Below are 25,248 nucleotides of genomic sequence, written 5' to 3' on the forward strand. Positions count from 1 at the left end.
CATAAAATGAGTGAACCCATCACTATAGTACAGCTAAAACTGTCTGGCAAGGGACTAAGCTTTTATGTAACAGTAACTTACTTTCTTTTGTACTAACTCATTTTGAGTTTCTGCATAAAGGCTATTTCAACAACAATAAAACAGATCAGAGGGTAAGCAAAGTATTTCATTTTTTTAAGCAACTGTCATTTTGAGAAATGAAAAAAGATTCTTTCTTCCAACTCAGAGAACAAAACATTTCATTCTAAACTCGAGGGAGAGTAGTTCCATACTTACGTCTTGATTGGTCATCTCCCAATAGGGTCTCTCCCCATAAGACACAACCTCCCACATCACGATTCCATAGCTCCAGACATCACTGGCAGAGGTAAACTTTCGGAAAGCTATAGCTTCTGGGGCCGTCCATCTGATTGGAATTTTGCCTCCCTAAAATTGAAAAAGAATACAAGAATTCCCACATACTTCAAGCACATTTGGGGATATTGCTGCCTCACTAGAAAGATCTAGAAAGAGATGTAGCATTTTTAAGTGAATCTGTTTGACAGCATGCAGTCTCTTTTCACATACCTCAGCCCGTAAGCACTTGTAGACTGACTACTAATTGGCTGTCCGGAAGGTTTCTGGTTTAAAATTCTATTTGACTACTGGAACACATACAGGACCCACATCTCAATTACAGTATCAGGATAGCAACTCAAAGAGGGGAAAGCAGGCAGTCAAGCAAATCAATAAGGTAAACTTTCATGACTTTCTAACAGAGAGTAAAGGACTTAAAATCCCAGGGTAGTTTTTTTCTTCCTTTCTTTAACATAGGAATTATAAATGGAAAGTCTTGATTGCTGAATGCAACCCTGAGAAGTTTAACAGTAAGACAAACATGAAAATCAGATATAATTATATTTCCCCCTGACATTGTGCAATTTCTTTTAGACTTGATTTCTCTTATTTTCTGCCAACATATTTTGGTGTTTTTTTCTGTTACATACTGTTTTTGTTTTTACCTAAGAGATAGGTAGCTCACTTAATTTAACCAAATTAAAAATTATTGAAATTAGATTGCGGGGAAAAATTTATGACATGATATCAAGTTTGGAGTTTTTTCATGGTAAAAAAAAAATGGTTTGGTAGATTTCCTCTTAGTTCACAAAATAAACACTTTTATATCCTTCCAGCAAACTTAGGAAACCAAACATTTCATCCATAAGCAAAAATATATTAAAGGGGGAGGGTACAGGATTTGAATATTTTCTTGCAGAAAAGATTAACTTATGCCTTCCCATTTTGCAGAGAGGGAATGATTTAATTCATACAGTAGGGAAAAAATGGAACTTAAGGAAATAACAGCTTCATGTAACATTTGAAGTTCTTCTGTGAGCTGAAGTTAATTTGAACTATTCAATCTATGTTTAAATTATTTGTTCCTTAGATATATGGTAACACCACTTTAAAAAGACTTTCCTGATACATACTTTTGTTAATTAAATATTCATAGGTAAGATTATATCATTAGGCTTGGCCGTGTGTCACTGTGATATTCTATAACGATATAATTACAGAATTAGTTATATTCTATAACTAACTATACTATTCCTCTCAAAATTGTAGATTGTCAATTACTTTAAACTTCAGCCTAGAACTTTTCTCCTGGTCCTCTGACCATCATATTTGACATCACTATTATCTGAAGTTCCCTTATCTTCTCATCTCTCAATATACGGATTTTCCATAAACTGCTATTATGACCCATTTCAAAGAAGTAAGTCTTGAAGGTCTTGGGATCTCTGCCTCCCCTCTCCTCGCTTCCCCCCCACCCCGGCCCCCAGCATGATACATTAACACACACCTTGACAAATCTGTTTTATGCATTTAACTAAGATATCAACCAATCATACTGGGAATGGATTTGTCTATAAACTCCTTCTTGCTTAGGCCAAGTTTATTAAGTGTAACAGTAATCCCAACGGAATTCTTAATTGAGGTTTCACTTAATGCAAATAATGAAAATGACAATTAGCTTTAGAAGAGGAGGGATATCCCATCAATTAATTTATTGATTTATTAAGCTAACCATTAAAAGGCTTTGTTTGCTTAGATAAGTTACTCTTGGACTTCAGTATAGTACAGTCCCTAAATATCCATGAATCACAAAGCAGCAGCTGAGAAAAAAAAGCCTTATAATCTATGAAAAGAGTTTATCATTAGACTGCGAGTAGAAGTAATTTAATTTAATTTAATTTAATTTTATTTTATTTTATTTTTAACGTTTTATTTATTTTTGAGACAGAGAGAGACAGAGCATGAACGGGGGAGGGGCAGAGAGAGAGGGAGACACAGAATCTGAAGCAGGCTCCAGGCTCTGAGCTGTCAGCACAGAGCCCGACGCGGGGCTCGAACTCACGGACCGCGAGATCGTGACCTGAGCTGAAGTCAGACGCTTAACCAACTGAGCCACCCAGGCGCCCCTTTTTTAAAATTTTTTTTTGAAGTAATTTTAAATAATTGAATTAAATAAGCAATGTGTAACATACCTGTCTTAAGAATGTGAGATGACTGGGGCGCCTGGATGGCTCAGTCGGTTAAGTATCTGAACTTGGCTCAGGTCATGATCTCACAGTTTGTGAGCTTGAGCTGTGCTCACAACTCAGAGCCTGGAGCCTGCTTCAGATTCTGTGGCTCCCTCTTTCTCTGCCCCTCCCTGCTCTTGCACTCTGTCTCTCTCTCAAAAATAAATAAACATTAAAAAAAATTTAAAAAAAATGTGAGATGCCAAAAGTGTCCTTCTGTATTGACACAACAGTTAACCAAATCTTATAGTGAAAAAGATACAATGATAAATTTTTAGCTTCACAAGGAGTTGGAAGATTGAGGATATTTAACTTCATGTTTTCTTGACATTGAAAGATTTAGAATTAAACACAGTTTATGATAAGGGATTCAAACTCAAAAGGTGCATGCAATACATAGAATGCTCTAAAAATTCTCTTACACCAATACCCACAGTTTTCCACGGAAAGAATTGTCAGATATATACCATATCGATTCAGGAAGCAATTACTTTGCTGGAAAAGGGTGTTGATTTATGCTAATTATGACAATATGAGTTAGTGGCCAACTTTCCATAAATGTGGGCTTAGCAGTTAATATAGCATGTCAGGAAAGTAATTAGGCATTAAAATACTTCCAGTGAATCAAAACTTTTTGAAGAAATAGTTATTTTATTCCCTACCATGTGAGTCCTTAAAAGGCAGGCTTAGGTATTTCATTTCTGTATTTGTTTTACAAATGAGGACACCGTGGTGCAGAGAGTTTAAGCTTCCCAATGTTATACATGTTTGTATATTCATATATACATATATAATATTTATTTGTTTTAGTTAGGAAATTCTCTAACTTTCTCTTTTACATTTAAAACTCTGTATGTACAGGGGCGCCTGGGTGGCGCAGTCGGTTAAGCGTCCGACTTCAGCCAGGTCACGATCTCACGGTCCGTGAGTTCGAGCCCCGCGTCAGGCTCTGGGCTGATGGCTCGGAGCCTGGAGCCTGTTTCCGATTCTGTGTCTCCCTCTCTCTCTGCCCCTCCCCCGTTCATGCTATGTCTCTCTCTGTCCCAAAAATAAATTAAAAAATGAAAAAAAATAAATAAAACTCTGTATGTACAATTTTCGAAGCGTTGTATTCACTCTGACCTCAAAGTTTTTGTTTTCAGTATCTGTAAGGGAAAAAAATGAAATCTTGTGACCCATACGGTGAATACTTTACTTATTTGAGTTTAATATACAAATTTGCTGCTATCCAACCTGTAGAATGATTACATTTTTTACACCATCCCTTTTTCTCTCTGTCTTCCTATGGGAAAGGAATGTTCTTTTTACTATTTCCTTTAAACACCTTTAAAAATTAAACATGTCTAGTCTAGTGTTTCAGAAATGCATTCTGTTAGATCTTACCCTGGTGGTGTAGGCTGCCTCGGGATCGTCTTCCAGCACCCTGGAAAGTCCAAAGTCAGACACTTTGCACACAAGGTTACTGTTGATTAAGATGTTTCTGGCAGCAAGGTCTCTATGCACGTAGCCCATGTCGGAAAGGTACTTCATTCCCGCAGCGATGCCTCTCAGCATGCCAACAAGCTGAATCACAGTGAATTGCCCATCGTTTTTCTGTAGAAACGATGTAGAAATATTAGTCCTGCGGCAATAATTACTGGGGGAAAATTTGAAAGGATCTTCCTTCAAATGCCAAATTAATAGTATCACCAAATTCATATGCCATTCCTAGCTGAAGGAAAATGGAAAAAGTTATGAAATATTTTGTTAATTTTGTAACATTTACCAGTCCTCTGCTTGGTCAAAGCAGATCAAGACTTTGAAAGCTCTTGTCAAAAATCTCATTTAGTTGCCCTTTTCTGCATTGTAATTCCTTTACTCTCAGTAATCAGAGGAGAATGTTCATCACTCCAACCTAGCACCTGCCTTAGATGAACATGGCACATTTTTGAGGTGCTTTAAAATAAGTTAGCTGGATAGGCATATTGGAGTAAAAAAGAAGTGGCTGGAGGAGACAAAGGAGTTTCTTTAACAACAGATGGGAGAAAGATCACTGAGCAATGACCAGACAACGTTAGCATTTCTTAGAAGCTTGCTGTCTTTGTCAAGGGCACTGAATTCACTGCAGGTACATGGAATAAGGCCCAACTAATGATTAACTTGAAATAAAGGAATGATATAATCTTAAGAGACTAGAGAACTTGAAGATACGTATAAGAAATTTGACAACAGAATCTGGTAGAGTCTGGAGATTAGAAGAAAACTTTGCTTATCAGTAGACAGCTGTCCTCTTCAATGCACCGGTCCTTGGAATAATCCTCAAGAAAGTCATTGTCCCATCACCTCGCCTAATCAGTAGTAATAGTTGCTACACTAAATGTGAAAACCTGCCAGCCTACAGGTTTAATCAGGCCTGCAAACATGTTACATTGTCCGGCACAAGCTATTTAGTAATATAATGAGTTGCCAACAATTAAAATTTGGACACTTGCACATAAAAACAAAACAATATTTTTCCTGGGACCCAGAAGATCTGACAACAGTAGTGATACCATCTATTATCATGTAATCATTCCACTGGTAAAAGTGGTGGCTGACCCTCAGATGGGTTATAAGTCTATTGGGTCCCTTCATTACTACAGAAAAGTTGCATAGACCTTTTACACATTTTTTTCCTTGCTCTACCTGACATTATATACTCTGAAAAACTTACTATTTGTAAAAAAGCTTCTTTTTTTTCCTTTTCTTTCCTTCTGTCTTTTTCTTTGTTTTCTTCCTTTTTCTCCCCTTTCATTTTTTGGGGGGCAAATTAACATATATTTAAAGAAAACTATGGGGACATATGGTTTGGATTTGTTTACATTTCTGAAAAGGACAATTTTCAGACCAAAGTTTATTTTTGGAGTATAAACATTCTGACCCCCGAAATTTCTATTTCAAAATTCTGCTTTACAGTGACTCAATTTCAACTTCAACATCATAGTCAATATACAAATAACACTTTGAATAATTAAGTTGGTCTCAAACCTACCTTTAAAAATGTATCTAAAGAGCCATTTTCCATGTACTCTGTCACTATCATCACGGGTTTGCCTGAAAAGAAAACATGGTATGAACTGTAATGTTTTGATTTGGCATTCTTATCTAGGAAACGTTTGCCATAAGTTATTACTTCTTCCAAATTATATATATTCTTTTTAAAAATGTCCTCTTTGAGTAGCAAGTAAATTCATGACATGATGATATCTTAGTGTAATGGGAAAGTATCATAAGAATAATAATAGATTGACATTTAAGATATAAAACTACACAATTTTCAATATTAAAGTCAGTTTGTCAAAAATAGTTTAAGGCTGCATTTTAGTTTAATACAGGTAATGATATAATATGCCAAATAACATCCAGCAAAGAACTGTGAACATATTTATCTTTCCCACAATTCTGAATAAAAATTCCTGTCTATCTAACTGTCCTGCATCCGACCCCTTTAATATAGGCTGTATTTTCCTAACTTTATTTCTATGTTCTTATAACTCCTTTCCTCATGGATACATCCTTTTTCCTCTCTGTCACACACACTCTCTATCAGCCCAAATTTTTTTCATTCCTCAAAACTCTGTTCTATGGCTTTTGGGTGGGGGAATGGGCTAAATGGGTGATGGGCATTAAGGAGGACACTTGTTGAGATGAGCACTGGGTGTTATATGTAAGTGATGAATCACTAAATTCTACTCTTGAAATCATTATTACATTACATGTCAACTAACTTTAATTTAAATAAATATTAAAAATTAAAACAAAACTGTTCTAATTTCTCTTGCTATCTGGAAATTTCTCTAGCAATCACTGTTTCCTCCCCTTTCATGTCTGATATAGAAATGCAACCTAGAGGTCAGCTGGACAGACTCTGAAGTCATGCTGCATGGCTTTGAATGCCAGATCAATCACTTATGATGCAATCTTGAGCAAATCATTTATTATCTTTGTGCCTCAGTTTTCTCATCTGTAAGATAAGGGTATTAATGTCACCTACTTCACAGAGTTGTGGTAAGTATCCAGCAAGTCATATGGTTATGCAAGTCACTTTGAATAGTGCTGGCCAGTTAGAATTTGATGTTTTGTTATTTTATAAACTTTAACTATGTATCTATGGTTTAAATTTCTTGCTGGATATAGGTTGACTAAGAGAATAGATCATATTTTATCTTCCTTAAAATTATGGCACTTTGTATATAATGTATCTGTGATACAAGATGAAAAATACATGATCAGGGGCACCTGGGTGGCTCAGTCAGTTAAGCACCAATTCTTGATCTCGGCTCCAGTCATGACCTCATGATTCCTGAATTGGAGTCCCTCACTGGGCTCTGTGCTGATAGTGTGGAGTCTGCTTCAGATTCTGTCTCTCCCTCTCTTTTTGCTCATCCCCTACTCATGATCTCTCACTCAAAATAAACAGATAAACTTAAAAAAATACAAGATCAGGGTGCCTGGATGGCTCAGTAGGTTAAGCGTCTGACTTCAGCTCAGGTCATGATCTCATGGTCCATGAGTTCGAGCATGAGTCGGGCTCTGTGCTGACAGCTCAGAGCCTGGAGCCTGCTTCAGATTCTGTATCTCCCTCTCTCTCTGCCCCTCCCCTGCTCTCTCTCTCTCTCTGTCTCTCTCAAAAATAAATAAACATTAAAAAATATATAAGATCAAAAATCCTTATTATATGAGAAAATATCTAAAACATGATTGTTAGTTTTATCACTCCACATTGACCTCACTATATTTTAAAACATGCCCCTTTACTAATTTAGTAAAAGCATGTTACATAAAATTTGTGTTAAAATATATTTTGTTTAAATTATTTGTTACATTTGTGTTAAATTTTGTGTTAAATTATTTGTTAAATTTGTGTTAAAATATTTGTGTTTAAAATATTTTGAGTTAAGTAAAAGGATACCTTATGTCAGAAAAATTGCTATCTTGGATGTCTATTAATTAACTTTTTGTATTATGAAGAGAAACACTTAAACAATCAGAACATGTTGGGATGAGCACTGGCTGTTGTATGGAAACCAATTTGACAATAAATTTCATATGTTAAAAAAAAAATCATAAAATGCATTATAATTAACATAATAGCATTCTCCAGAAAAACATCTGTATTTTACTGAAGAAGTGATTCATTCAACCCATAGAATTATAAATTATATATTTATTCATACAACATTATCTAGAAGTGCAAATAAAGCTATAGAAAGTTAGACAATTACATATGACAAAGAAATAAGTAGGAAGAAAAAGGATTTTTTCATGTCAAGATCACTTAAAAGTTACTATTTAGAATAATAAGGTAGTACTAATTTCTTACTCAGATAATTATCTTTTTAAAAACATACTTCAGAAGCAATATTCTTTTAATTGAATGTGATGAGTATATTACAAATCTAGACACATTTCTCTCTTCCTCTTTAATGTTTAGAAAAGTATTTAAAAATTTTGTCTAAAATAATTCCTTTGGCATACGTTTGTAGACGCCTACGTTTGGTGAAACATCACATATGCAGAGAACAAACACTAGAGAGGGAGAGTCATCATTTGATCTGAACCTTGAAGACTGAAGGGGACACCCCTGTAATCAAAGGTAACATATTCCAGGAAGAAGAGGCAACATGTGCCAAGAAATCTTGTCATGAAAGAACCCATCAAGCTCAAATATGGCTAAAGCCCTGGATTTTTGCCTTGTCAATTAGGAAGTGATAGGAGATGAGTTGGGAAACAAGTTTCTTAAAACCTGACTGGGCATACAATACCTTAGTAAAATAAATAAATAAATAAATAAATAAACAAACTCATAATGTATTTGCAAGTGCCTGTGACAGCACAAGAGAAGAAAAGATTCTGTTTTTTTTTAAATTAGTTTTTAATTGTAATCTAAGCTCATGAATAGAGAAGTGTTTCCAGTTTAACTTTATTTTAATTATATTGCCACACCCATTTTAATTCAACTTTTAAAATAAACATAATTCTGCTTTGGACCTTTTTAGTCACATTCTCACATCTCAGAGCCCATTTTAGCCTTTCTTTAATGTCGAAGCTCCCTCCCCCCACCCTTTTTTTTTCCCCCCAAACTTCACAACTAATATACTTCCCCAGGGGTAATGGCCAAAATATGTGATAACTGCTTTGGCACAGGTACCTATGTGTCAGAAGTTACACCAGCCACAATGCTGGAGTATCCTAGAATGTCCTGCTATACCAGACCATCATCCCTTCATTTGCCTGATTTCAGGGATTCAGAAGTCACCAGGGATGAAACTGAGTAGGTATATAAAGGGGACACGTGGGTAACTATGCACCAGCTTTTTATCAAACACTATAGAAATATTTCAATAAATTTACAGCTAATAGAGCCAAAGAGTGTGTACTTGTTAAACATTAGCCCTGATCCAACTAGAAGGAGGCCTCCATTTTCTGGAATCAATCAGGGTAGCTCTTTTATTTTGACTTTGACTCTCACTTACAGAAATCCAATGAGGAAACTGTCATAGTATAATTGGAATTGGAAGAACTGATTTCTAGAAGATATCCAGAGAATATAGTATTAGCTTTTCCTCATTGGCACCTCTCAGCGCATACCATGTAAGTAGATGTCTTGTCCATCAGACTGAAACCCTGATTCTTGTCTATCATTATCTACTCTACCCCAAGACCTTTATAATTGCAGCATCTTCCCTATATTCTGACTTACAAAACTTTCAGTTTCTTTCTACTCTCTTTTTCTAGAATTTCTTCATTCTATCTACCCTCTCGTTTGTTGGACTCTCTTTTTACCATTATGGGTTAGTGGTAAATATTTAGTACTGCTCACCCAAGGTCTACCGAGTAGAAATTGGGTAGAATCCCCTTATAAAAACATCTTTTTCTTGGGTAAATTTGTTCCTTAAATTCAATCCAAATTCACTAAGCTTAGAAGAAAAATGTATACTCTAAAAAGAATGAACTGATCAGAAGACTTATTGACATTGAAAAATATACATTTGGAAAGAAAAAAATAAATGATTACATTTTGGGGAAATGGGCACCTGGCATTTGTTCTATAAGATTTCCTAGATCTCATCACCTAGTTCCAAAAGTCAGATTAATTATTTATGACAGTGTAGGTTGTAATGTCAGTAACAAAAATGTTATTTGAGAAATATGATAGGAAACTAAAATACTTCTCACATTTTAGAAAATGGGAGAAAAGCAATTAAAATGAATGTTTGCAAACAAGCATGATCTTCTTTTGTTGACAAGAATAAGACACTTCAGGACCCATTCGATTATTTTTCATGCTTGAGTCATTTTAATGCTAATTATATTTAGTTTGGCTTATGTTTTGTCTCAGTTCCTGCTAGCCTGCAAGAATGACATAGCAATAATTAATGTGGCTTACTCTAACCCTTGTAAATTCAATAAAACTGTATAAATCATTTTCCATTATCCAGCTCGAAGTACAAAGAGTAGATTTGCCAATAATTTTGAAAGCATATTATCAAAAATCTATATAAAAAGAGCTCATAAAGCATGTCAAAACATGATTCTAATCATAGAGTGGAGTTTTTATACTACTTTATATTATTTATCAAAGACCTAGCCCAGAGTCTAAGTAGTAATAGAAACACATTATTTGTGGAATTCACCAATCTTATATTTTAATCATTCAGTATTGATAATCACAAAAAGAGCTACAATTTATGGATTTATTGAATTCTCACTTTTTACAGGGCAGTGTTATTTTTAATTTTATTAAATTCCATAATAGTGATATTACAAAAGACTTTTTCAGAAAAAGAAGAGTGAGATTTAAAAAACAGATTGAATACATAACTTGGGTTGATGAGTACGAATATATAAGAACCAAAGTTGGGAATCGCATTATGTCCATTTGACTATAAAAGCTATTTTACTTTCCTCCGTACTATGATGCCTATGATTTCAAAATACTAATTTTAAATTTTATTTTATAATCTCACAACTATTTACTCTTTTGTGTTAATACAAGACTTGGTAATCATGACTATGACATGATAAACTATCCAACTACTAATGACAGATCTGGTAGGAATTTAGCTTCTCTCAGTAAATAATATATCCTTACATAGGACTATTACTTATATATGTTCTAAGTGGTCTGAAGTGTTATATGGTGAAATAAGTGGTCTCGGATTCTATTTAGTTATTTTTTTTAACGTTTATTTATTTTTGAGACAGAGAGAGACAGAGCATGAATGGGAGAGGGTCAGAGAGAAAGGGAGACACAGAATCTGAAACAGGCTCCAGGCTCTGAGCAGTCAGCACAGAGCCCGACGCGGGGCTCGAACTCACAGACCACGAGATCATGACCTGAGCCGAAGTCGGCCACTTAACCGACTGAGCCACCCAGGCGCCCCTCTTGGATTATATTTATATGAGGTATCTAAAGGAGTAAACCCATAGAAACAAAAAGTGGAAAGACTCTTGATTTCAGTACAGGACATGATCTCACGTTTTTGTGAGTTCGAGCCTTCCATCAGGCTCTCTGCACTGACTGCACTCATGGAGCCTGCTTGGAATTCTCCCTCTCTTTCTGCCCCTCTTCCATTTGAGCTCTCTCTGTCTCTCTCAAAATAAATTAGTAAAATTTTAAAAAAAGGGGCTCTCATATTTTAATTCCATTATGGTCCTTAGTTGTTGGTTAACAATTTAGGGAAAAATAATTTATAACACTATATAATTTTAATTTGGTGAAAGATGATAAAATCAAAAGTCTATATACATTACCTGAGATGGGATGATGAAAATACCAAATGTTTCTATAAATAAAAATTCCAAACTTTCCATAATATCCTCTTTTATTTCAGATTGTTTACACTGATAGAAACTTTTTCATCAGATGCTCATTTCTAAAATTAAAAATGAATTGGAATTGTTCTGACATTAATGAAGGTAGATAATTACTTTTGGATTCAGAAAATATGGACTTTTCAGAGGAAGTGGGAATCCAAGAATTAAGAAATTTGACAGCTTTGTTTTATTAATGAAAATACTTTAAAAATACATTTACTAATAAACAGTTATTTATAGTAATAACAATTTATAGTAATTACTAATAAATAGTAATTTATTAGTTTTTGTTTCTATATTCTATATTTTTTTTTTCAGATGAGCAGGATTTATATATCAGGAAGAGCACTTGTAAATATCTAATAATTATTATTATTTTTTTTTTTAATTTTTTTTTCAACGTTTTTTTATTTATTTTTGGGACAGAGAGAGACAGAGCATGAACGGGGGAGGGGCAGAGAGAGAGGGAGACACAGAATCGGAAACAGGCTCCAGGCTCCGAGCCGTCAGCCCAGAGCCTGACGCGGGGCTCGAACTCACGGACCGCGAGATCGTGACCTGGCTGAAGTCGGACGCTTAACCGACTGCGCCACCCAGGCGCCCCACTAATAATTATTTTTCATATATTTTTTCAACCTCTTCTTATGTCCTAACAAATAAAAACAGGTACTGAATTAATGAGCTGGCTTTTATATCTATTTCAGCTGTAAATATATTTCCATCATGGTTTGTCACTGGTTCATAGAATTTGTTTCATTTCATGAAATGGATGATGCAAAATTCAAGCATACTCATACTTCAAACATTTTCATTTTTAAGTCCATCTTCAGACAGAACATCAGTCATTGGATCCTTCTCAAATATAAGTGGTTCGAAACTAAACTACTGATTACCAACCACAGCCTTGCTCCTCCCAGACTTTTTCCTGTAAATGGCAATTCCTCTCTTTGAGAAACTAATGACAAATAGTTTATAATTATTGTTGACTCCTCTCTTTTTCTCACACTCCATATCTGAATCACAAGAAGTCTTACTGTAATTGTTTTCAAAATATCTAAGAATGCAACTACTACTCTCCATCTTGCTAGATCAGTACCCTGATCTAATCCATAAGGAGGTCTGAATAATGTCAGTAGCTTTCCCATGGTCTCTCTGCTTGGACATTGGCTCCTACCATCTACACTTAATACAGAAGCCTGACTGATCCTGTTAACATTGATAATAGACTCCATCACATCTTGGTTCTAAAGGCTGCAAATATCAGATTAAGAGATGGTCTTCATAGGGACCAAAGAGGGTGTGCACTATCTATCCTCCTGCTCTACCTTCAGATTAGCTTCCTCCAGACTCCTCTCCTTCATTCCACTGAAGCAAAAATGCCCTTGATATTTTTGAGTATCCCATGAAAGTTCCATTTGAGACTTGTGGGTCCTTATTTCTATAACATTCTGTTCCTAGATATCTGTAAGCCCACACCTTCACTTCATTCAAGCCTTATCAGAGAGGGCTTTCACTAAATAAAATAGAAATCACTAACCCTCAGTAGAAGCAATCCCTAATTTCTTCACCTAGCTTTATTTTCTCATTAAATATATCATGAATGCATTTATTCACTTAATTTCTGTCTCCCCCACCCAAAATAAATTTTATAAAGGCAGGAACTCAGTCTCTTTATCTCTGCTGTATCATGCTGATCAATATTGATAGACATGTGTTATGTGACCAATTAATATATTTGAATAAATTAATGTTTGTCAAGTGTATACTGAACGATAAAATATGAGATTGGTAATGTGCACTATTTAAGAGCTTGGGTTTGGAAGTTATGTAAAACTCTTTTAAAATGTGGCATTATCATATACTAGTTTTATGATACTGGGTAAGGTATTTAATCTCTTTAAAGTTAATTTTTCCTATCTGTAAAATAAGAACAAATACTTTTGTCTAAAAAAATACATTATTTTGCAGATTAGAGATAATATAGAAGGAGAATTAAGCTCAGTAAATTTTTAAAGTAATGTTAATGATTAGTAGTAGAAATAATTGTTATATGCAAGATCTTGTGAAAAGATTCTCAAGCAATTTCCTTCATATGAATTTTAATTTTTTTCTAAACAATTGTGGTTTTAAAGAATAAAGTTTTAACAATAAAATACAAACTATATATCACTCTAGCTAGTTTTCACTGTTTACAAAACTGCATTAAGTCATCTACTCATTTAATATCATTCATGTCTAGCCCTGTGATAGAGACTGGGGGGGGGGGGCTATAAACATGTATCAGTTTCAAGAAGCTCATTTTGTAGTACGGATGATAAAGCATGTAGAGAGATAATTATGATATCATGCATAGCAAGACAAAGTGCAGAGCAATGCAACTAGAGTGTATATGATTGTCTCTGGCTGAGAATTTATTCATTCAACAAATATATGAAATGCTACACATTCTCAGCACTGATCTAGGAACACCAGGTGAGCAAGATAACAAAACTTCTGCATTTAGAGGCTTAAATTCTAATGTAGGACCAGGAAGCTTTCCTTTACTGAGCTATTTGTACAACTGGGAAGTTTTCTTTTACTGAGCTATTCAACACTATTTAGTGATTACTGTATGCAAGGCAGACACTGAGGATAGAAAGGAAAATGAAGATAAATGACACCGATCTAATGGAGAAAGCCACATTTGAATTAATCTTGAAGGTCAAGTAGAGCTGAAGAAAGTGGAGAGGACATTCTAGGGCTAAATGAAGCGTTTCAAAGGGACAGAACAAGAACTAGGTAGAGTTTTTCTGGAAAGGAAATAGTGGAATGTGAGTCATGGCCAAAATTATACCAGGTTAAGCAACAAAGTATATGTTTTTTGCTTCGTTTATTTGCTTGTTTGGTGATTAAGCATCAGAGGAAAGCAGTGATTAAGTAAAATCTACCTTGGGATAGGATGTATGGAGGGGCTAATGTGAGAAAATACAAAAATAGGAAGACTTGCTTGAAGATTGCTTGAAATAGCTCAGGATAATGTATAATATATAATAAAATCGAAGTGACTTTATAAGATAGAATTAAATACTATAGTTGAAGGTAATTACAAATTTATAAAATAAGTCAAGAATTGTCTGACAATGTAAATAATTAATTGTCATTGAAGGTGCCATCTACTCAGACGTAGAAATAAAAAGAAATAGGGAGAGATTTCTCTAAAGTTCCTTTAATATTTTGTTTAAATTGATTAATTTTATAGAAGAACTAAACTTATTTGTACTCGATCCTGGATTAAGAAATGTAACTATGAATCACTTTAAGATTCAAAAGAAACATTCCTTTAGTCAACTTCGATAATAATTTCCAGGAGTATGGAAAAATAAGTCTTAAAGAACTAAAGATGCTGTGATGGGAAAATTTGATATTTTTATTTTATTTTTTAATCTCTTTAAATAGTAAAAGTTGGCACTGTATATATTACATGAAAGCATACTGCACTGTGAATAAGTCAATTAAGGCAGGGCCTGTGGGTTTTTTACATCATTTCTCATGAAATCTCTCTAGAATATATAACTATTTATGATATACCCTATTTAACAACACATCAGAGAAGGAATTTGAATTCAGGCTCATGTTTCTGGCACATAGGGCAGTGACACCAGAAAGATGAAGGTTCGTGATGACATCATCCATAGAAGTGCTACTTCAGACTCCCTCCCTCAGCTTCAATCAGAAAAATAACACGATTCAGTTGCACTTATGTCTCATTATCTGTGTGCTGCAGGTTGAGAATAATTGTTGAATAAATTAGCATCAGATCAGAGAGCATGAAATTAAGGACACAAATAAAGTGAGTTGCAACATGATAAATTAAAAACAAGTTGAAGACTTCCTCAGTTGAACATCAAGAGGTACATTTATTAAGGGGAATGCAGTCTGAGTTCACATAGAATATAAGACAGAATTATTTTAAATATTTTCCTTTTGCTTCATGCGTATGTGTAGTTTCAGGGTAGCAACATCAAATAGAACATTCAATTAGGAGACTAGAAATTTCAAATCTGTATTCCCAACCACAGTACTGTTTTTAAGACCAAAATGTACAAAATTTAGGTAGGATCATTTGTTGATAACGACACTTAATTTTAAAACAAGGTTTTCGGGGCACCTGGGTGGCTCAGTCAGTTAAACGACCCACTCTTGATGTTGGCTCAGGTTATGATCTCATGGTTTGTGGGATCGAGCCCCATGTCGGCCTCTATGCTGACAATGTGGAGCCTGCTTGGATTCTCTGTCCCTCTCCTGCTCTCTCCTTCTCTCTCTCTTGAAATAAATAAATAAAAATTAAAAATGAAAATAAGCACAAATAAAGGTTTCAAGTGCATATAAAGTACATGATAAATTTATTTTTTAAATGTTTATTTAGTTTTGAGAAAGAGAGAAAGTGTGAGCAGGGAAGGGGCAGAGATAGAGGGGGACAGAGGATCTGAAGCAGGCTGTGTGCTGACAGCAGAGAGCCAGATGTGGGACTTGAACTCATAAACCATGAGACCATGACCTAAGCCAAAGTTGGATGATTAACCGACTGAGCCACCCAGACATCCCAGTATGTGACAAATTTAGTTGACTTAATATAAAAGATTTAGTTATCTTAGTTTGTCTCAGTCAGGACCCATTCACATTAAACAAGTTCTGTAATAAATCAGGAGTCTATAAAAGTAGGTAGTATTAGTTAAAATTATTTTAGGGTATTGTCCACTAGTATCTAATGCATTAACTTAGATTAAAATAAACATACCACTATACATACATAAACTACTATAATTACCTGCAGATTTTTTCACATATATACCTAACACAAAAATATATCTGAATTTAATCTGTACAACAGTCTTACAAGTTAGGTATAACTTCCCCCTTTTTTTGGTGATACTGAAGCTCAAGGTGTTTAAGTAAGGTGCCCATGGATTGGTTTAGCATTAAGTGTAATAGGCTTACATTAATTTATAGGACATTGTCTTTATCTTTGACAAGCAGACATTTTTTAGGTAAGAGTTAAAAATATATGCAAAACGGAAAAAATTAAATGAAAGATCTGAGTAAGAATTTTGGACATAGGAAGGATCATTATAGACATTTGCAAAAATTTGTACATTGGCACAGTGTTCAAAAGAAGGAGGGATTACTTCATGGTGAAGTGGTGAGGGATTGTCTCATGGATGTGATGTGATTTGAACAGGATTTTGAAGGAACTGAAAAGGTAGTAAATACAATGGTGTAAATTTCAGAGGAAGAAGCAATGTAGGCAGATCAAAATATCAAGCATGTTAAAATGGACTAAAAGACATGGCATATGAAGGAGTTCAGAGCACAGGAACAGATATAATGGGAAAGTGATACCTATATATCTGTTAGTACCCTGCCATGCCTGTCCTAAACTTTATCTGTATTAATTCATGTCCCTTTTACGTCGCTAGGAGCTATCCTTATCTCTTATCATTGATGAGGAAACTATGGTTCTGAATGTTTAGCTGACTTGTGCAAAGTCACATCGTCTATGGCAGAACCAAAATTATAATATATGGCTAGATCCATAGTCCATGTTCTTGACCACTATGCAATACTGTCTTCCATAGTAATAATAGTGACCTGGCACTGTTGTAAACATTACATTCATTATCTGAACTCATTCCAGAAGGCAGACTTGCTGTCTAAGAGCTTCACGTTTACCATGGGTAATAAAAAGTCATGGTTAGAGTTTATTTGAGGAAGTTAAATTTGGCAGTCGTATTAAGGATGAGATGAAGACATAACATGTATTCAGTATTTGCCTACTATTATTATCATGAATATAATTAATAACTACATTTTATATTAGATAGTATCATTAATGCATAGGAAAATATAATAATCACTTACTATTATAATTCTTGAACCTATAGTATCTGGCACCACATGCTATCACTGATGTCCTTTTAAAGTCCTTTTCCTCAGATAATATGTGGTCATGTTCAAATTCAGATTTCGTTTAATTGCACTGGTGACCATTTTTTTTTCCACACCGTATTCTTATTTCAAATATTCCTGCTCATTCATCACTGGGTATAAGTTTTGTAAAATATTTAATTTCTTAGTTACTAAAAAACCATATTTTTCCTTGTTCTCTACCTGTCTCTCTCTCGTCCCTGTCTCTCCTCTCATCTCTCTGTAAGAACCTATTTGTTCTGATAAGAATTAAGGATGCCCTTGCTCCAGTAATACCCTCTTTGGGTTACTGTCAAGGGGACAATAACGTATGGGCATGTACTCAAATGGAAGAAGAAACACATCTAAATTTTGAAGAAACCCACATGTCTGCAGGTCATTTTATTCTACTACATTCCTCCGTGAGAATTTTTACCGGAAGTGTGTATTTCTTTTGAGACACGGGAAAAAAAAACAATCTCCTAGCAATACAAGCTGATTCAAAAGTTCAGACAATCAACAACACAATAATGTTACTGTGGTCTGTTTTAGGACTTTTAAAGGGATTCTACATTCTCATCTGTGACCTATTGTGAATATATGATGATTTGGGAATTCACTAGTTATTTACCAGGTAAATGTTTTGAGTTGTTTCTTTTGTCTGCGTTGCAAAAAAGTTGTATATTGTTTCTGCTCTGTTTTCCATATTTAAAAATTAAATAAGTGGATATCCAACCCACTTATGTCAATAAGCGACGGAAGTCGATACCCAATCAAATGAAATTACTTAGTAGATTCACAGCATTTATTGAATACATATTGCTTCTATGAATATTTGGCACATATAATTTAAAAATTGATTAATAGCAATGGGAAGGGGAACAAATTATTGAAAGCAAGTCTAAAGAATATTCCCTGATAAAATTTCTAGATGATTTAGAAAGTGGTAAGTAGGGTATGAGGGACAAAGGAAGGAATGAGAGCACATAGACATAGCAAAGACTAAATGAATTTAAATAAAATAAAGACCTTAGTTATGTCACTTGAAAATACTTTATTGGATGGCTGAAAAATTACTGGAACTCTTTATACTGGGAAGCTCGCCACATAACCACATTAATGACACACATACACGTTTAAAAGAGATGTGAAACTCTAGATATTTTTGAGTACAAATTAGATTTTCTTTAAGAAAATAATTAATCTCAAGGAACTTTTCCAGTTGTCTGTGGCTGACTGCTGCTTTCCCTAAAATTATTAAACCACCTATGGTTATAGTAATCCTATTAAATGTTAAACTTCAATGCCTCAATCAAAACATTGAAGTTAATATTTTATTAGGATAAAAAGTGAAGAGTCAGAAGAAAAAGCAATGTTGATACATTTACAGCTCCTTTAATGTGGATACATTTTTCTCTGGCAGTGAATTCATAGTACATGAGTTAATACATATGTTTTGAAAAACTCAATAGAAATTCAGGTTCATTGATGATCAATGACTTTGACAAAACTCTACTAAAATACAGGACAATTAGTATTAATGCCAATGAAATTGTTAATAACATTACTGTGGCTATTTTTCTTTTTATCCTGAAATTAATAATAACCTAATAGAAGAAACCCAGATGTTCATAATACATGCAAACACACACACACACACGCACACACTCATAATTTGCTACTGTACTTACTTTTGGTCACAACACCTTCTAAGTGGATGATGTTAGGATGATCAAACTGCCCCATGATACTTGCTTCGCCCAGGAAATCTCGACGTTGCTTTTCTGTATAGCCTACTTTGAGGGTTTTGATTGCCACAGGTAATTCCCTTTTTCCTGGAAGTTTCAACCGTCCACTACAAACTTCACCAAATTCACCTTGTGATAAAGATGAAAAAAACCCCACAAACTCATTTCAAATCCTTACTCTATGAATACACTAAAGCCCTATTAAGGTAGAGACAAAACAGAATTGAAATGGGAGTCCAACTTTGTTATCAGGGTTAAGAAGTGGTGCTTTGGGAAAAATCGTCTACAGGTGATCATTAAACACTCTGGGGGTTATTAGCTTCATTCATCTCACCTACAAAAACCTTAATGAAAACATTAGAAAGAAATTAAATGCAACTGATTGAAAATCACTCGCATCTTCCTTCTGTGTCTACACTAGCAGTGCCTTAATTACTGAGAAGGGAAAAGGAGAAAAGTTTATAGCAGGACAAAAAGGGAATAATTTCAAGGAAGAGATGACTCATAAATAGAGTATCTGAGTGCTTAAATTATGTAAATAGTTTTGGGCATTACAGATTATATAAGGAATGAAAGAAACAGTAGATGATAAAACACTATACACTTTATAATGTATATAAATATGTATAAAATATACATACTTTTGCTACTTTATTTATTTATTTAATAAAGCAAACATTTGCTGGTTTAAATATGAGCTCCACAGAGGGAAGCATTAAAATATGATCAATTACCTACCACTTTGAAAGCAAGTCGATTACAAAAGATTAAAAACATTCTTTTGTTAGATCAGGACATTGACATATTACATTCTATAATATAAACACAACTTAAAAGTCCAAGTTAAACACACTATTGTACCTGCTCCAATAACTCTTTCAATGGTGATGCATGAAGCTTCTATCTCCTTGGCAAATTCATGGACAGCTTGATTGGGATCCTCATAGGTGTGTGGATCAATATAAGTTCTTACTCCTGGCAATTTAACTGGAAACATAAATGTGCATTAAAATATAAGTGCTTGTGATGAATGAATGGAATCACAAACATTATTAACATGCACCTCTGGCTTAAATTCCTAACTCCTAGAAATGGCCAAGCTGTAAGGACAGCCCCTCTCCTGAGTTATAGGAGTCATTTGTACAGCTATGTCACTTACATAATTTTAAGAAATCTGGATTGTTGGCCTGTGCAAGAAATGCATATATGACAACATATTTGAAAAGGCACATCACTGATGTTCAGAGAGTCAGTGCCTGAGGCAAACTAAGATAATTTTTTTTACTAAACTTGGCAATGAAATGTTAGTGAGTTATTTGTTGCTTTGTTGTTCTGTTTCACTTAAAATGCCTTCACAGAGGGGCACCTGTGTGGCTCAGTCAGTTGAGCGTCTGACTTCCGCTCAGGTCATGATATCACGGTGTGTGGGTTCAAGCCCTGCGTCAGGCTCTGTGCTTGTCAGCACAGAGGAGCCTGGAGCCTGCTTCAGATTCTGTGTCTCCCTCTCTCTCTGCCCCTCCTCTGCTCACACTCTGTCTCTCTCTCTCTCTCTCTCTCGAGTAAATTTAAAAAAAAAATAAAAAAAAAATAAAATGCCATCACAGATGGTTACTTTTGGTTTCACAAAAAATAATTTAAAATAATTTTTCTGGAGCTTTGGTCCAGTAAGACTGACACAGAACTAAAAGAAAAGTTCAACTTGTCATACCTCTGTTACTGCATGACTTTATACAAGACTCTAATGTTCTATGAGCCTCAGTTTCATCACATTTAAAGACTACCAATTTCACAGGGTCTTTTTTTTTTTTTTTGAGGATAAATACCATTAAATAAGATGGGAACTATGATAATAGACTCAATATTTTGCAGCATGAATTATGGCTTTAATGGCTTTGATTTTTATAGTCACAGGAGAGTGACAAAAACACAAGAAATTCTTCTTGTAATTTACTTAACAAATCAACTAACACTGTACTATTTATTAAAAATGCACATATTAAAATACCATTAATTAGAACTCATTTAGGCTAATTTATAATGCATGTTATAAAAACTTGATTTTCTGCGTTTTTAAAAAGGATAGTCTTTTTCAAATCATCGAATGAAGCTTGTTGCTACCGGATCTGCTCAGGGAAATTCTTGCTATCATGCTAGAGGAAGAAAAAAAAAATACTGAGAAATTTTATTCATTTAATCTGATGGTGTTATTGAACCATAGATTTCTACTGACTGTGTTGCAAGAAATTAGAATCGACCTGGAAATTTGGTTTGAAATATAACAGCTTTTTATATTGATTGAAATTTTTTTTAAGTAATTATAATGAAGGTATGCTTTAAAAAATCTAATAAACCATCCAGCTGTTGTCTAGGGTCAACCAGCAGTGCCCCCAAGCCCATATGCTTTATGGAATGTAACATAACACATTGTTTTAAACAAAATATTTTGGTCAGTTATTACATCTCCTTGTCTGAAAATGAACCAAAATAACAATAAAATCTCTTCTATTTTGTTTTCTTTTGATTTTTCACAATTTGCTTACTGTGCCCATTATGAAAATGCATCTTTTCCTCTTCTGGATCTTGCTTTGCTTTGCTGTAACCACACCGCCTGGAACAGAGTAAGCTACAATTAGCTACATCTCCAAATGTTGAATCACGTGAAGCCCAGAAGCATGGAACGCAATTGAAATGAGTGCAGCCCTGACTGATTTTCACACCAGCAGCGTGTAAAAACACCAGTCCTTCTTTTGGATGAGTCATATTTCCCAAACCAGCGTCTCTCACTCTTGCCCAGATTTCACAGAGAAGTCTGAAGCCATCCAGACCCATTTAAAACAAACAAACAAACAACCCCCCCCCCAACCCTTCTCTTCACCATACACCAGACACCAGACATGTTTCTGTTCTTTTTCATTCTTAAATTTTTTTTTGTCACCTCAGAAGACTTTTTACAGAATGAATTGCCCAAAATAGTTTCTATTGAATTAGTATCTTACCCTATCATTTTTTTTCTCTTGTTTTGGAGTTTTGAAGTAAAGTTGCTCTTCTCCACTCAGTCCACTTAGATCACTACCAAATTTACTGTAATCTGCAACTTCTCTCAGTGCAGCCCCACTTCCCAAATTTTATTCTCTCCTGTTTTACTCAACTACTTACTAATTTACCAGTCTTTGAAACCTGCTCTTGTTGCTGAAAAAAAAAAATCTGTGCTTGGAGGTTCACTAATGACAGTCACCTCATGACTTTATCTTAGTTTTTAATTATTCATGATGGACTCAAATCTCTACTCCTTTTGGCATGCTTCTTACTTCTCTCTTCTACCATCAATCCATTCATTTCCATCCATTTAATTAATACCTCTATTCTGATTTAATTCTTTTGAAAGTTACACTCTTGTCCCTCATAGATTTATTTTACAGGAGTATTCCACTGGCATACAGACTCAATAGGTCTGAAAAACAAATCAGTATATTTCTCTTTACTTTCAATCTTGATCCATTGCCTTCTTTTCCTGTTACTAACATTGGCAAGGCCTTGGCCCCTTTAAGAACAAAGCCATATTCTCCTGTACTTCACAACAAATTAGTTGCCAAATCCCAAGCATTGTATAACATAAAAGTCTTATAATTTATCTCTTCTTTTTCATTAGGTCTACTGCGTCTTCAAATAAGGCTTTGTTATTTTTCTTTTGGATTGCAGTAAGTGCCTCTGAACAGATGCCCCTGCATTCTGTAACTGTTGTCCTAAATTCTACAAGACATGGCTGTAGCCAGATTACTGTAAATAAGGTACCTTTCTGTGTTGTTAGCTGTCTCCTGCAAAATCTTCCATAAAATAATAAGGTGTGGATTCCTAAATATAGCCCACATGCATATTTCCTACACTTTCTCTGTTATCTTCAAGTATACTGAACTATCTTCAGGTCTTCAAGATATTTCCCCATGTTTCCACAATGTGCATATGCTGGTTCCTACACCTAGGATGCTGTTCGTAACAATTTTCAGTTATCAAAGTCTAGTTCAATTTTTGCCTCCTTCATGCTTTTGTTTGATACCCCAACATAATGCCCTATTTCCCAATAGCTTTCTGAACCCAACAGCTTTCTGTACCCCTCTCACATTGTGATTCCCATTTCAATGCAACATAATCATTTCAATATGTTTTCTGGGTATCTTACTCGTTGTCAGTTTCTTGAACGGCAGAAACTAGCATTTACCTATAAATTTCTGCAGTGACCCAGTGTCTGTCTCAGAGTTGGCACCAAAAATATTTGTCACATTGATGAATGGATACATGAATGAATGAATGATATTTTGATTGCGTCTACACAATGACAAGTGTTTGGAGAAGAAATATGCTGATGAATACTAAATTGATGTGGTACATGATTAACCATACAACATTAAAACAACTGACAAAAATGAAAATATTTAAATTACTTTTAGTGAATTTCTAAGGAAGTGAATTTATTCTTCATAAGCTCCATAACAAAATTGAATTTATTAAAAACAAAATTTCCATTTATTTCTACATAAAAAATATACAGCCAAAATGGCAGACTGACAAAATATTTTCATTACAAAGTTGGTTGAAAACTACTATGTGATGTAAATGAAGTGTTCAATCAACACATGCAAACGAGGACTTTTCCTTGTTTATATATTCTACGTTATTTCTTAAATATGTCTCTATTTCGATGGAAAAATAAAACCTATTTTATTCTATATCATTTCCTAGTGCATAATTACATATGTATTTTACAAAGTAGATAACACAACCCATCTTTGTGTCATTTTTGAAAGAAAAATACAATTATTTTTGTTTTATCATGTTGAAGAACTGGCAATTTACTAATAAAATACAGCTAGTGAAATCTGAAGAAATTTGAAGTAATAACTTAATAGATATGCTGTTCTCAGGTGAGGAAAAATACACAATGGGGATGTGGTGGCTTTTCAAATTTTACTCATAACACTTAGATAGCTGCATTAGTCATCCAAGAGTCCTTAAGACATCTTGAATCAACTTACTGCAGTGAAATGGAGAGAAAAAAAAATACATAAAATCATACTAAAATTACATTTTGTGTGAAATTTATTTTAATGCATTGTTCATAATTTTTCTAGATACTGTGTTATTCTTTCAATCTTTAATTCATGTGTCTCTAGAGAGAAGTTACTGTTACTTTTGAAAATCAATGTTCTAAATAAAATTGTGTAAAATCATCCTGAGATTTATGTTATTTAAATAATACTGACAAAAAAACTTTGTTAGAAGAATTCTAAAGAGACCTGAAAAGTATACAAGTTGTTTCAGTTTACTTTAGAAAACAAACATCCAGTCTACCTTCTACTCTCCTACCTTCAAAAGAAAAAAAAAGAAAAGAGCTTTCAAACCTGTATCGTCAAATAGTCTTTATCATTAAATAAGCCTCATGGATGTTTAAATTGCATGCAGGTTCCTCATATGAAAATGGAAATAAAACCTTGGATCTCATCTAAAAAGGGATTTGGGAATACCTTGGTGAGGACTGGTTAACATTTTAATACCTAGGGTGAGAGTCAGGAGGGCAATAGAAAGGAGTTATTTTTGACTATGGGCATCTCTGGAGCTCTATAACATATACGGCTGCATGTCACATTAACATATAAAATTAAGTTCTGGAACCCCCCAAAGCATCATTAAAACAAGCCTCAACAAGATACAGCAAGTAAAAGTGCAGCTGGCAGATACTGGCACCAAGCAGCGGCTCAGCCTCACTAACAAAGCATTGCAGGATGCCTGTTCATTCAGCATCGTCGTCTGTACCTGCTCCAGATGCATAATTTTAACCCATCAGACAAACAGTCAATAAATATGCCATTCTGTACATAAATTATGCCTCCTACCTTCTGGAACTGATTTTTTTTTTTCTGAGTGGAAAAGAAACCGTTTCTTCATTTTGCTCCATATCACAATTTTAATGAGCTTTGATATCATTGTACTAAAAATATCTTTAGTGTTTCTAGTTAGAGGAATCATCTTCTAGTCATTTATACTTATTTACTCCTAGAGAACAATACTGTCTTATTGTTTAGTAGTAGAGGTGGGCATGAGAAATCATGTTAAATGTAGGTGTAATTCATAATCATTAATTAATATTTATTAAAAAGTCC

At 34.3% G+C, this 25,248-nt stretch overlaps 1 protein-coding gene across 5 annotated transcripts in view; it reads right to left on the bottom strand.

The window, feature by feature from the left end:
* Positions 1 to 25,248, bottom strand: part of EPHA5 (EPH receptor A5) — a 340,575-nt gene that overhangs the window by 22,249 nt on the left and 293,078 nt on the right. For 4 of the 5 annotated variants that reach the window (XM_049630545.1, XM_049630544.1, XM_049630547.1 and 1 more), the window contains 6 exons: positions 21,634 to 21,701; positions 19,955 to 20,080; positions 19,037 to 19,222; positions 5,575 to 5,636; positions 3,948 to 4,157; positions 277 to 426 (listed from right to left, as the gene is read on the bottom strand). The exons of the other annotated variant lie outside the window; for it this stretch is intronic. In XM_049630545.1, the coding sequence (XP_049486502.1) occupies positions 277 to 426; positions 3,948 to 4,157; positions 5,575 to 5,636; positions 19,037 to 19,222; positions 19,955 to 20,080; positions 21,634 to 21,701 (802 nt within the window). The remainder of the gene's footprint in view (positions 1 to 276; positions 427 to 3,947; positions 4,158 to 5,574; positions 5,637 to 19,036; positions 19,223 to 19,954; positions 20,081 to 21,633; positions 21,702 to 25,248) is intronic. 5 annotated transcript variants of the gene reach the window in all.

Source organism: Panthera uncia, chromosome B1, assembly GCF_023721935.1.
Source record: "Panthera uncia isolate 11264 chromosome B1, Puncia_PCG_1.0, whole genome shotgun sequence".
Taxonomy (NCBI): Eukaryota; Metazoa; Chordata; class Mammalia; order Carnivora; family Felidae; genus Panthera; species Panthera uncia.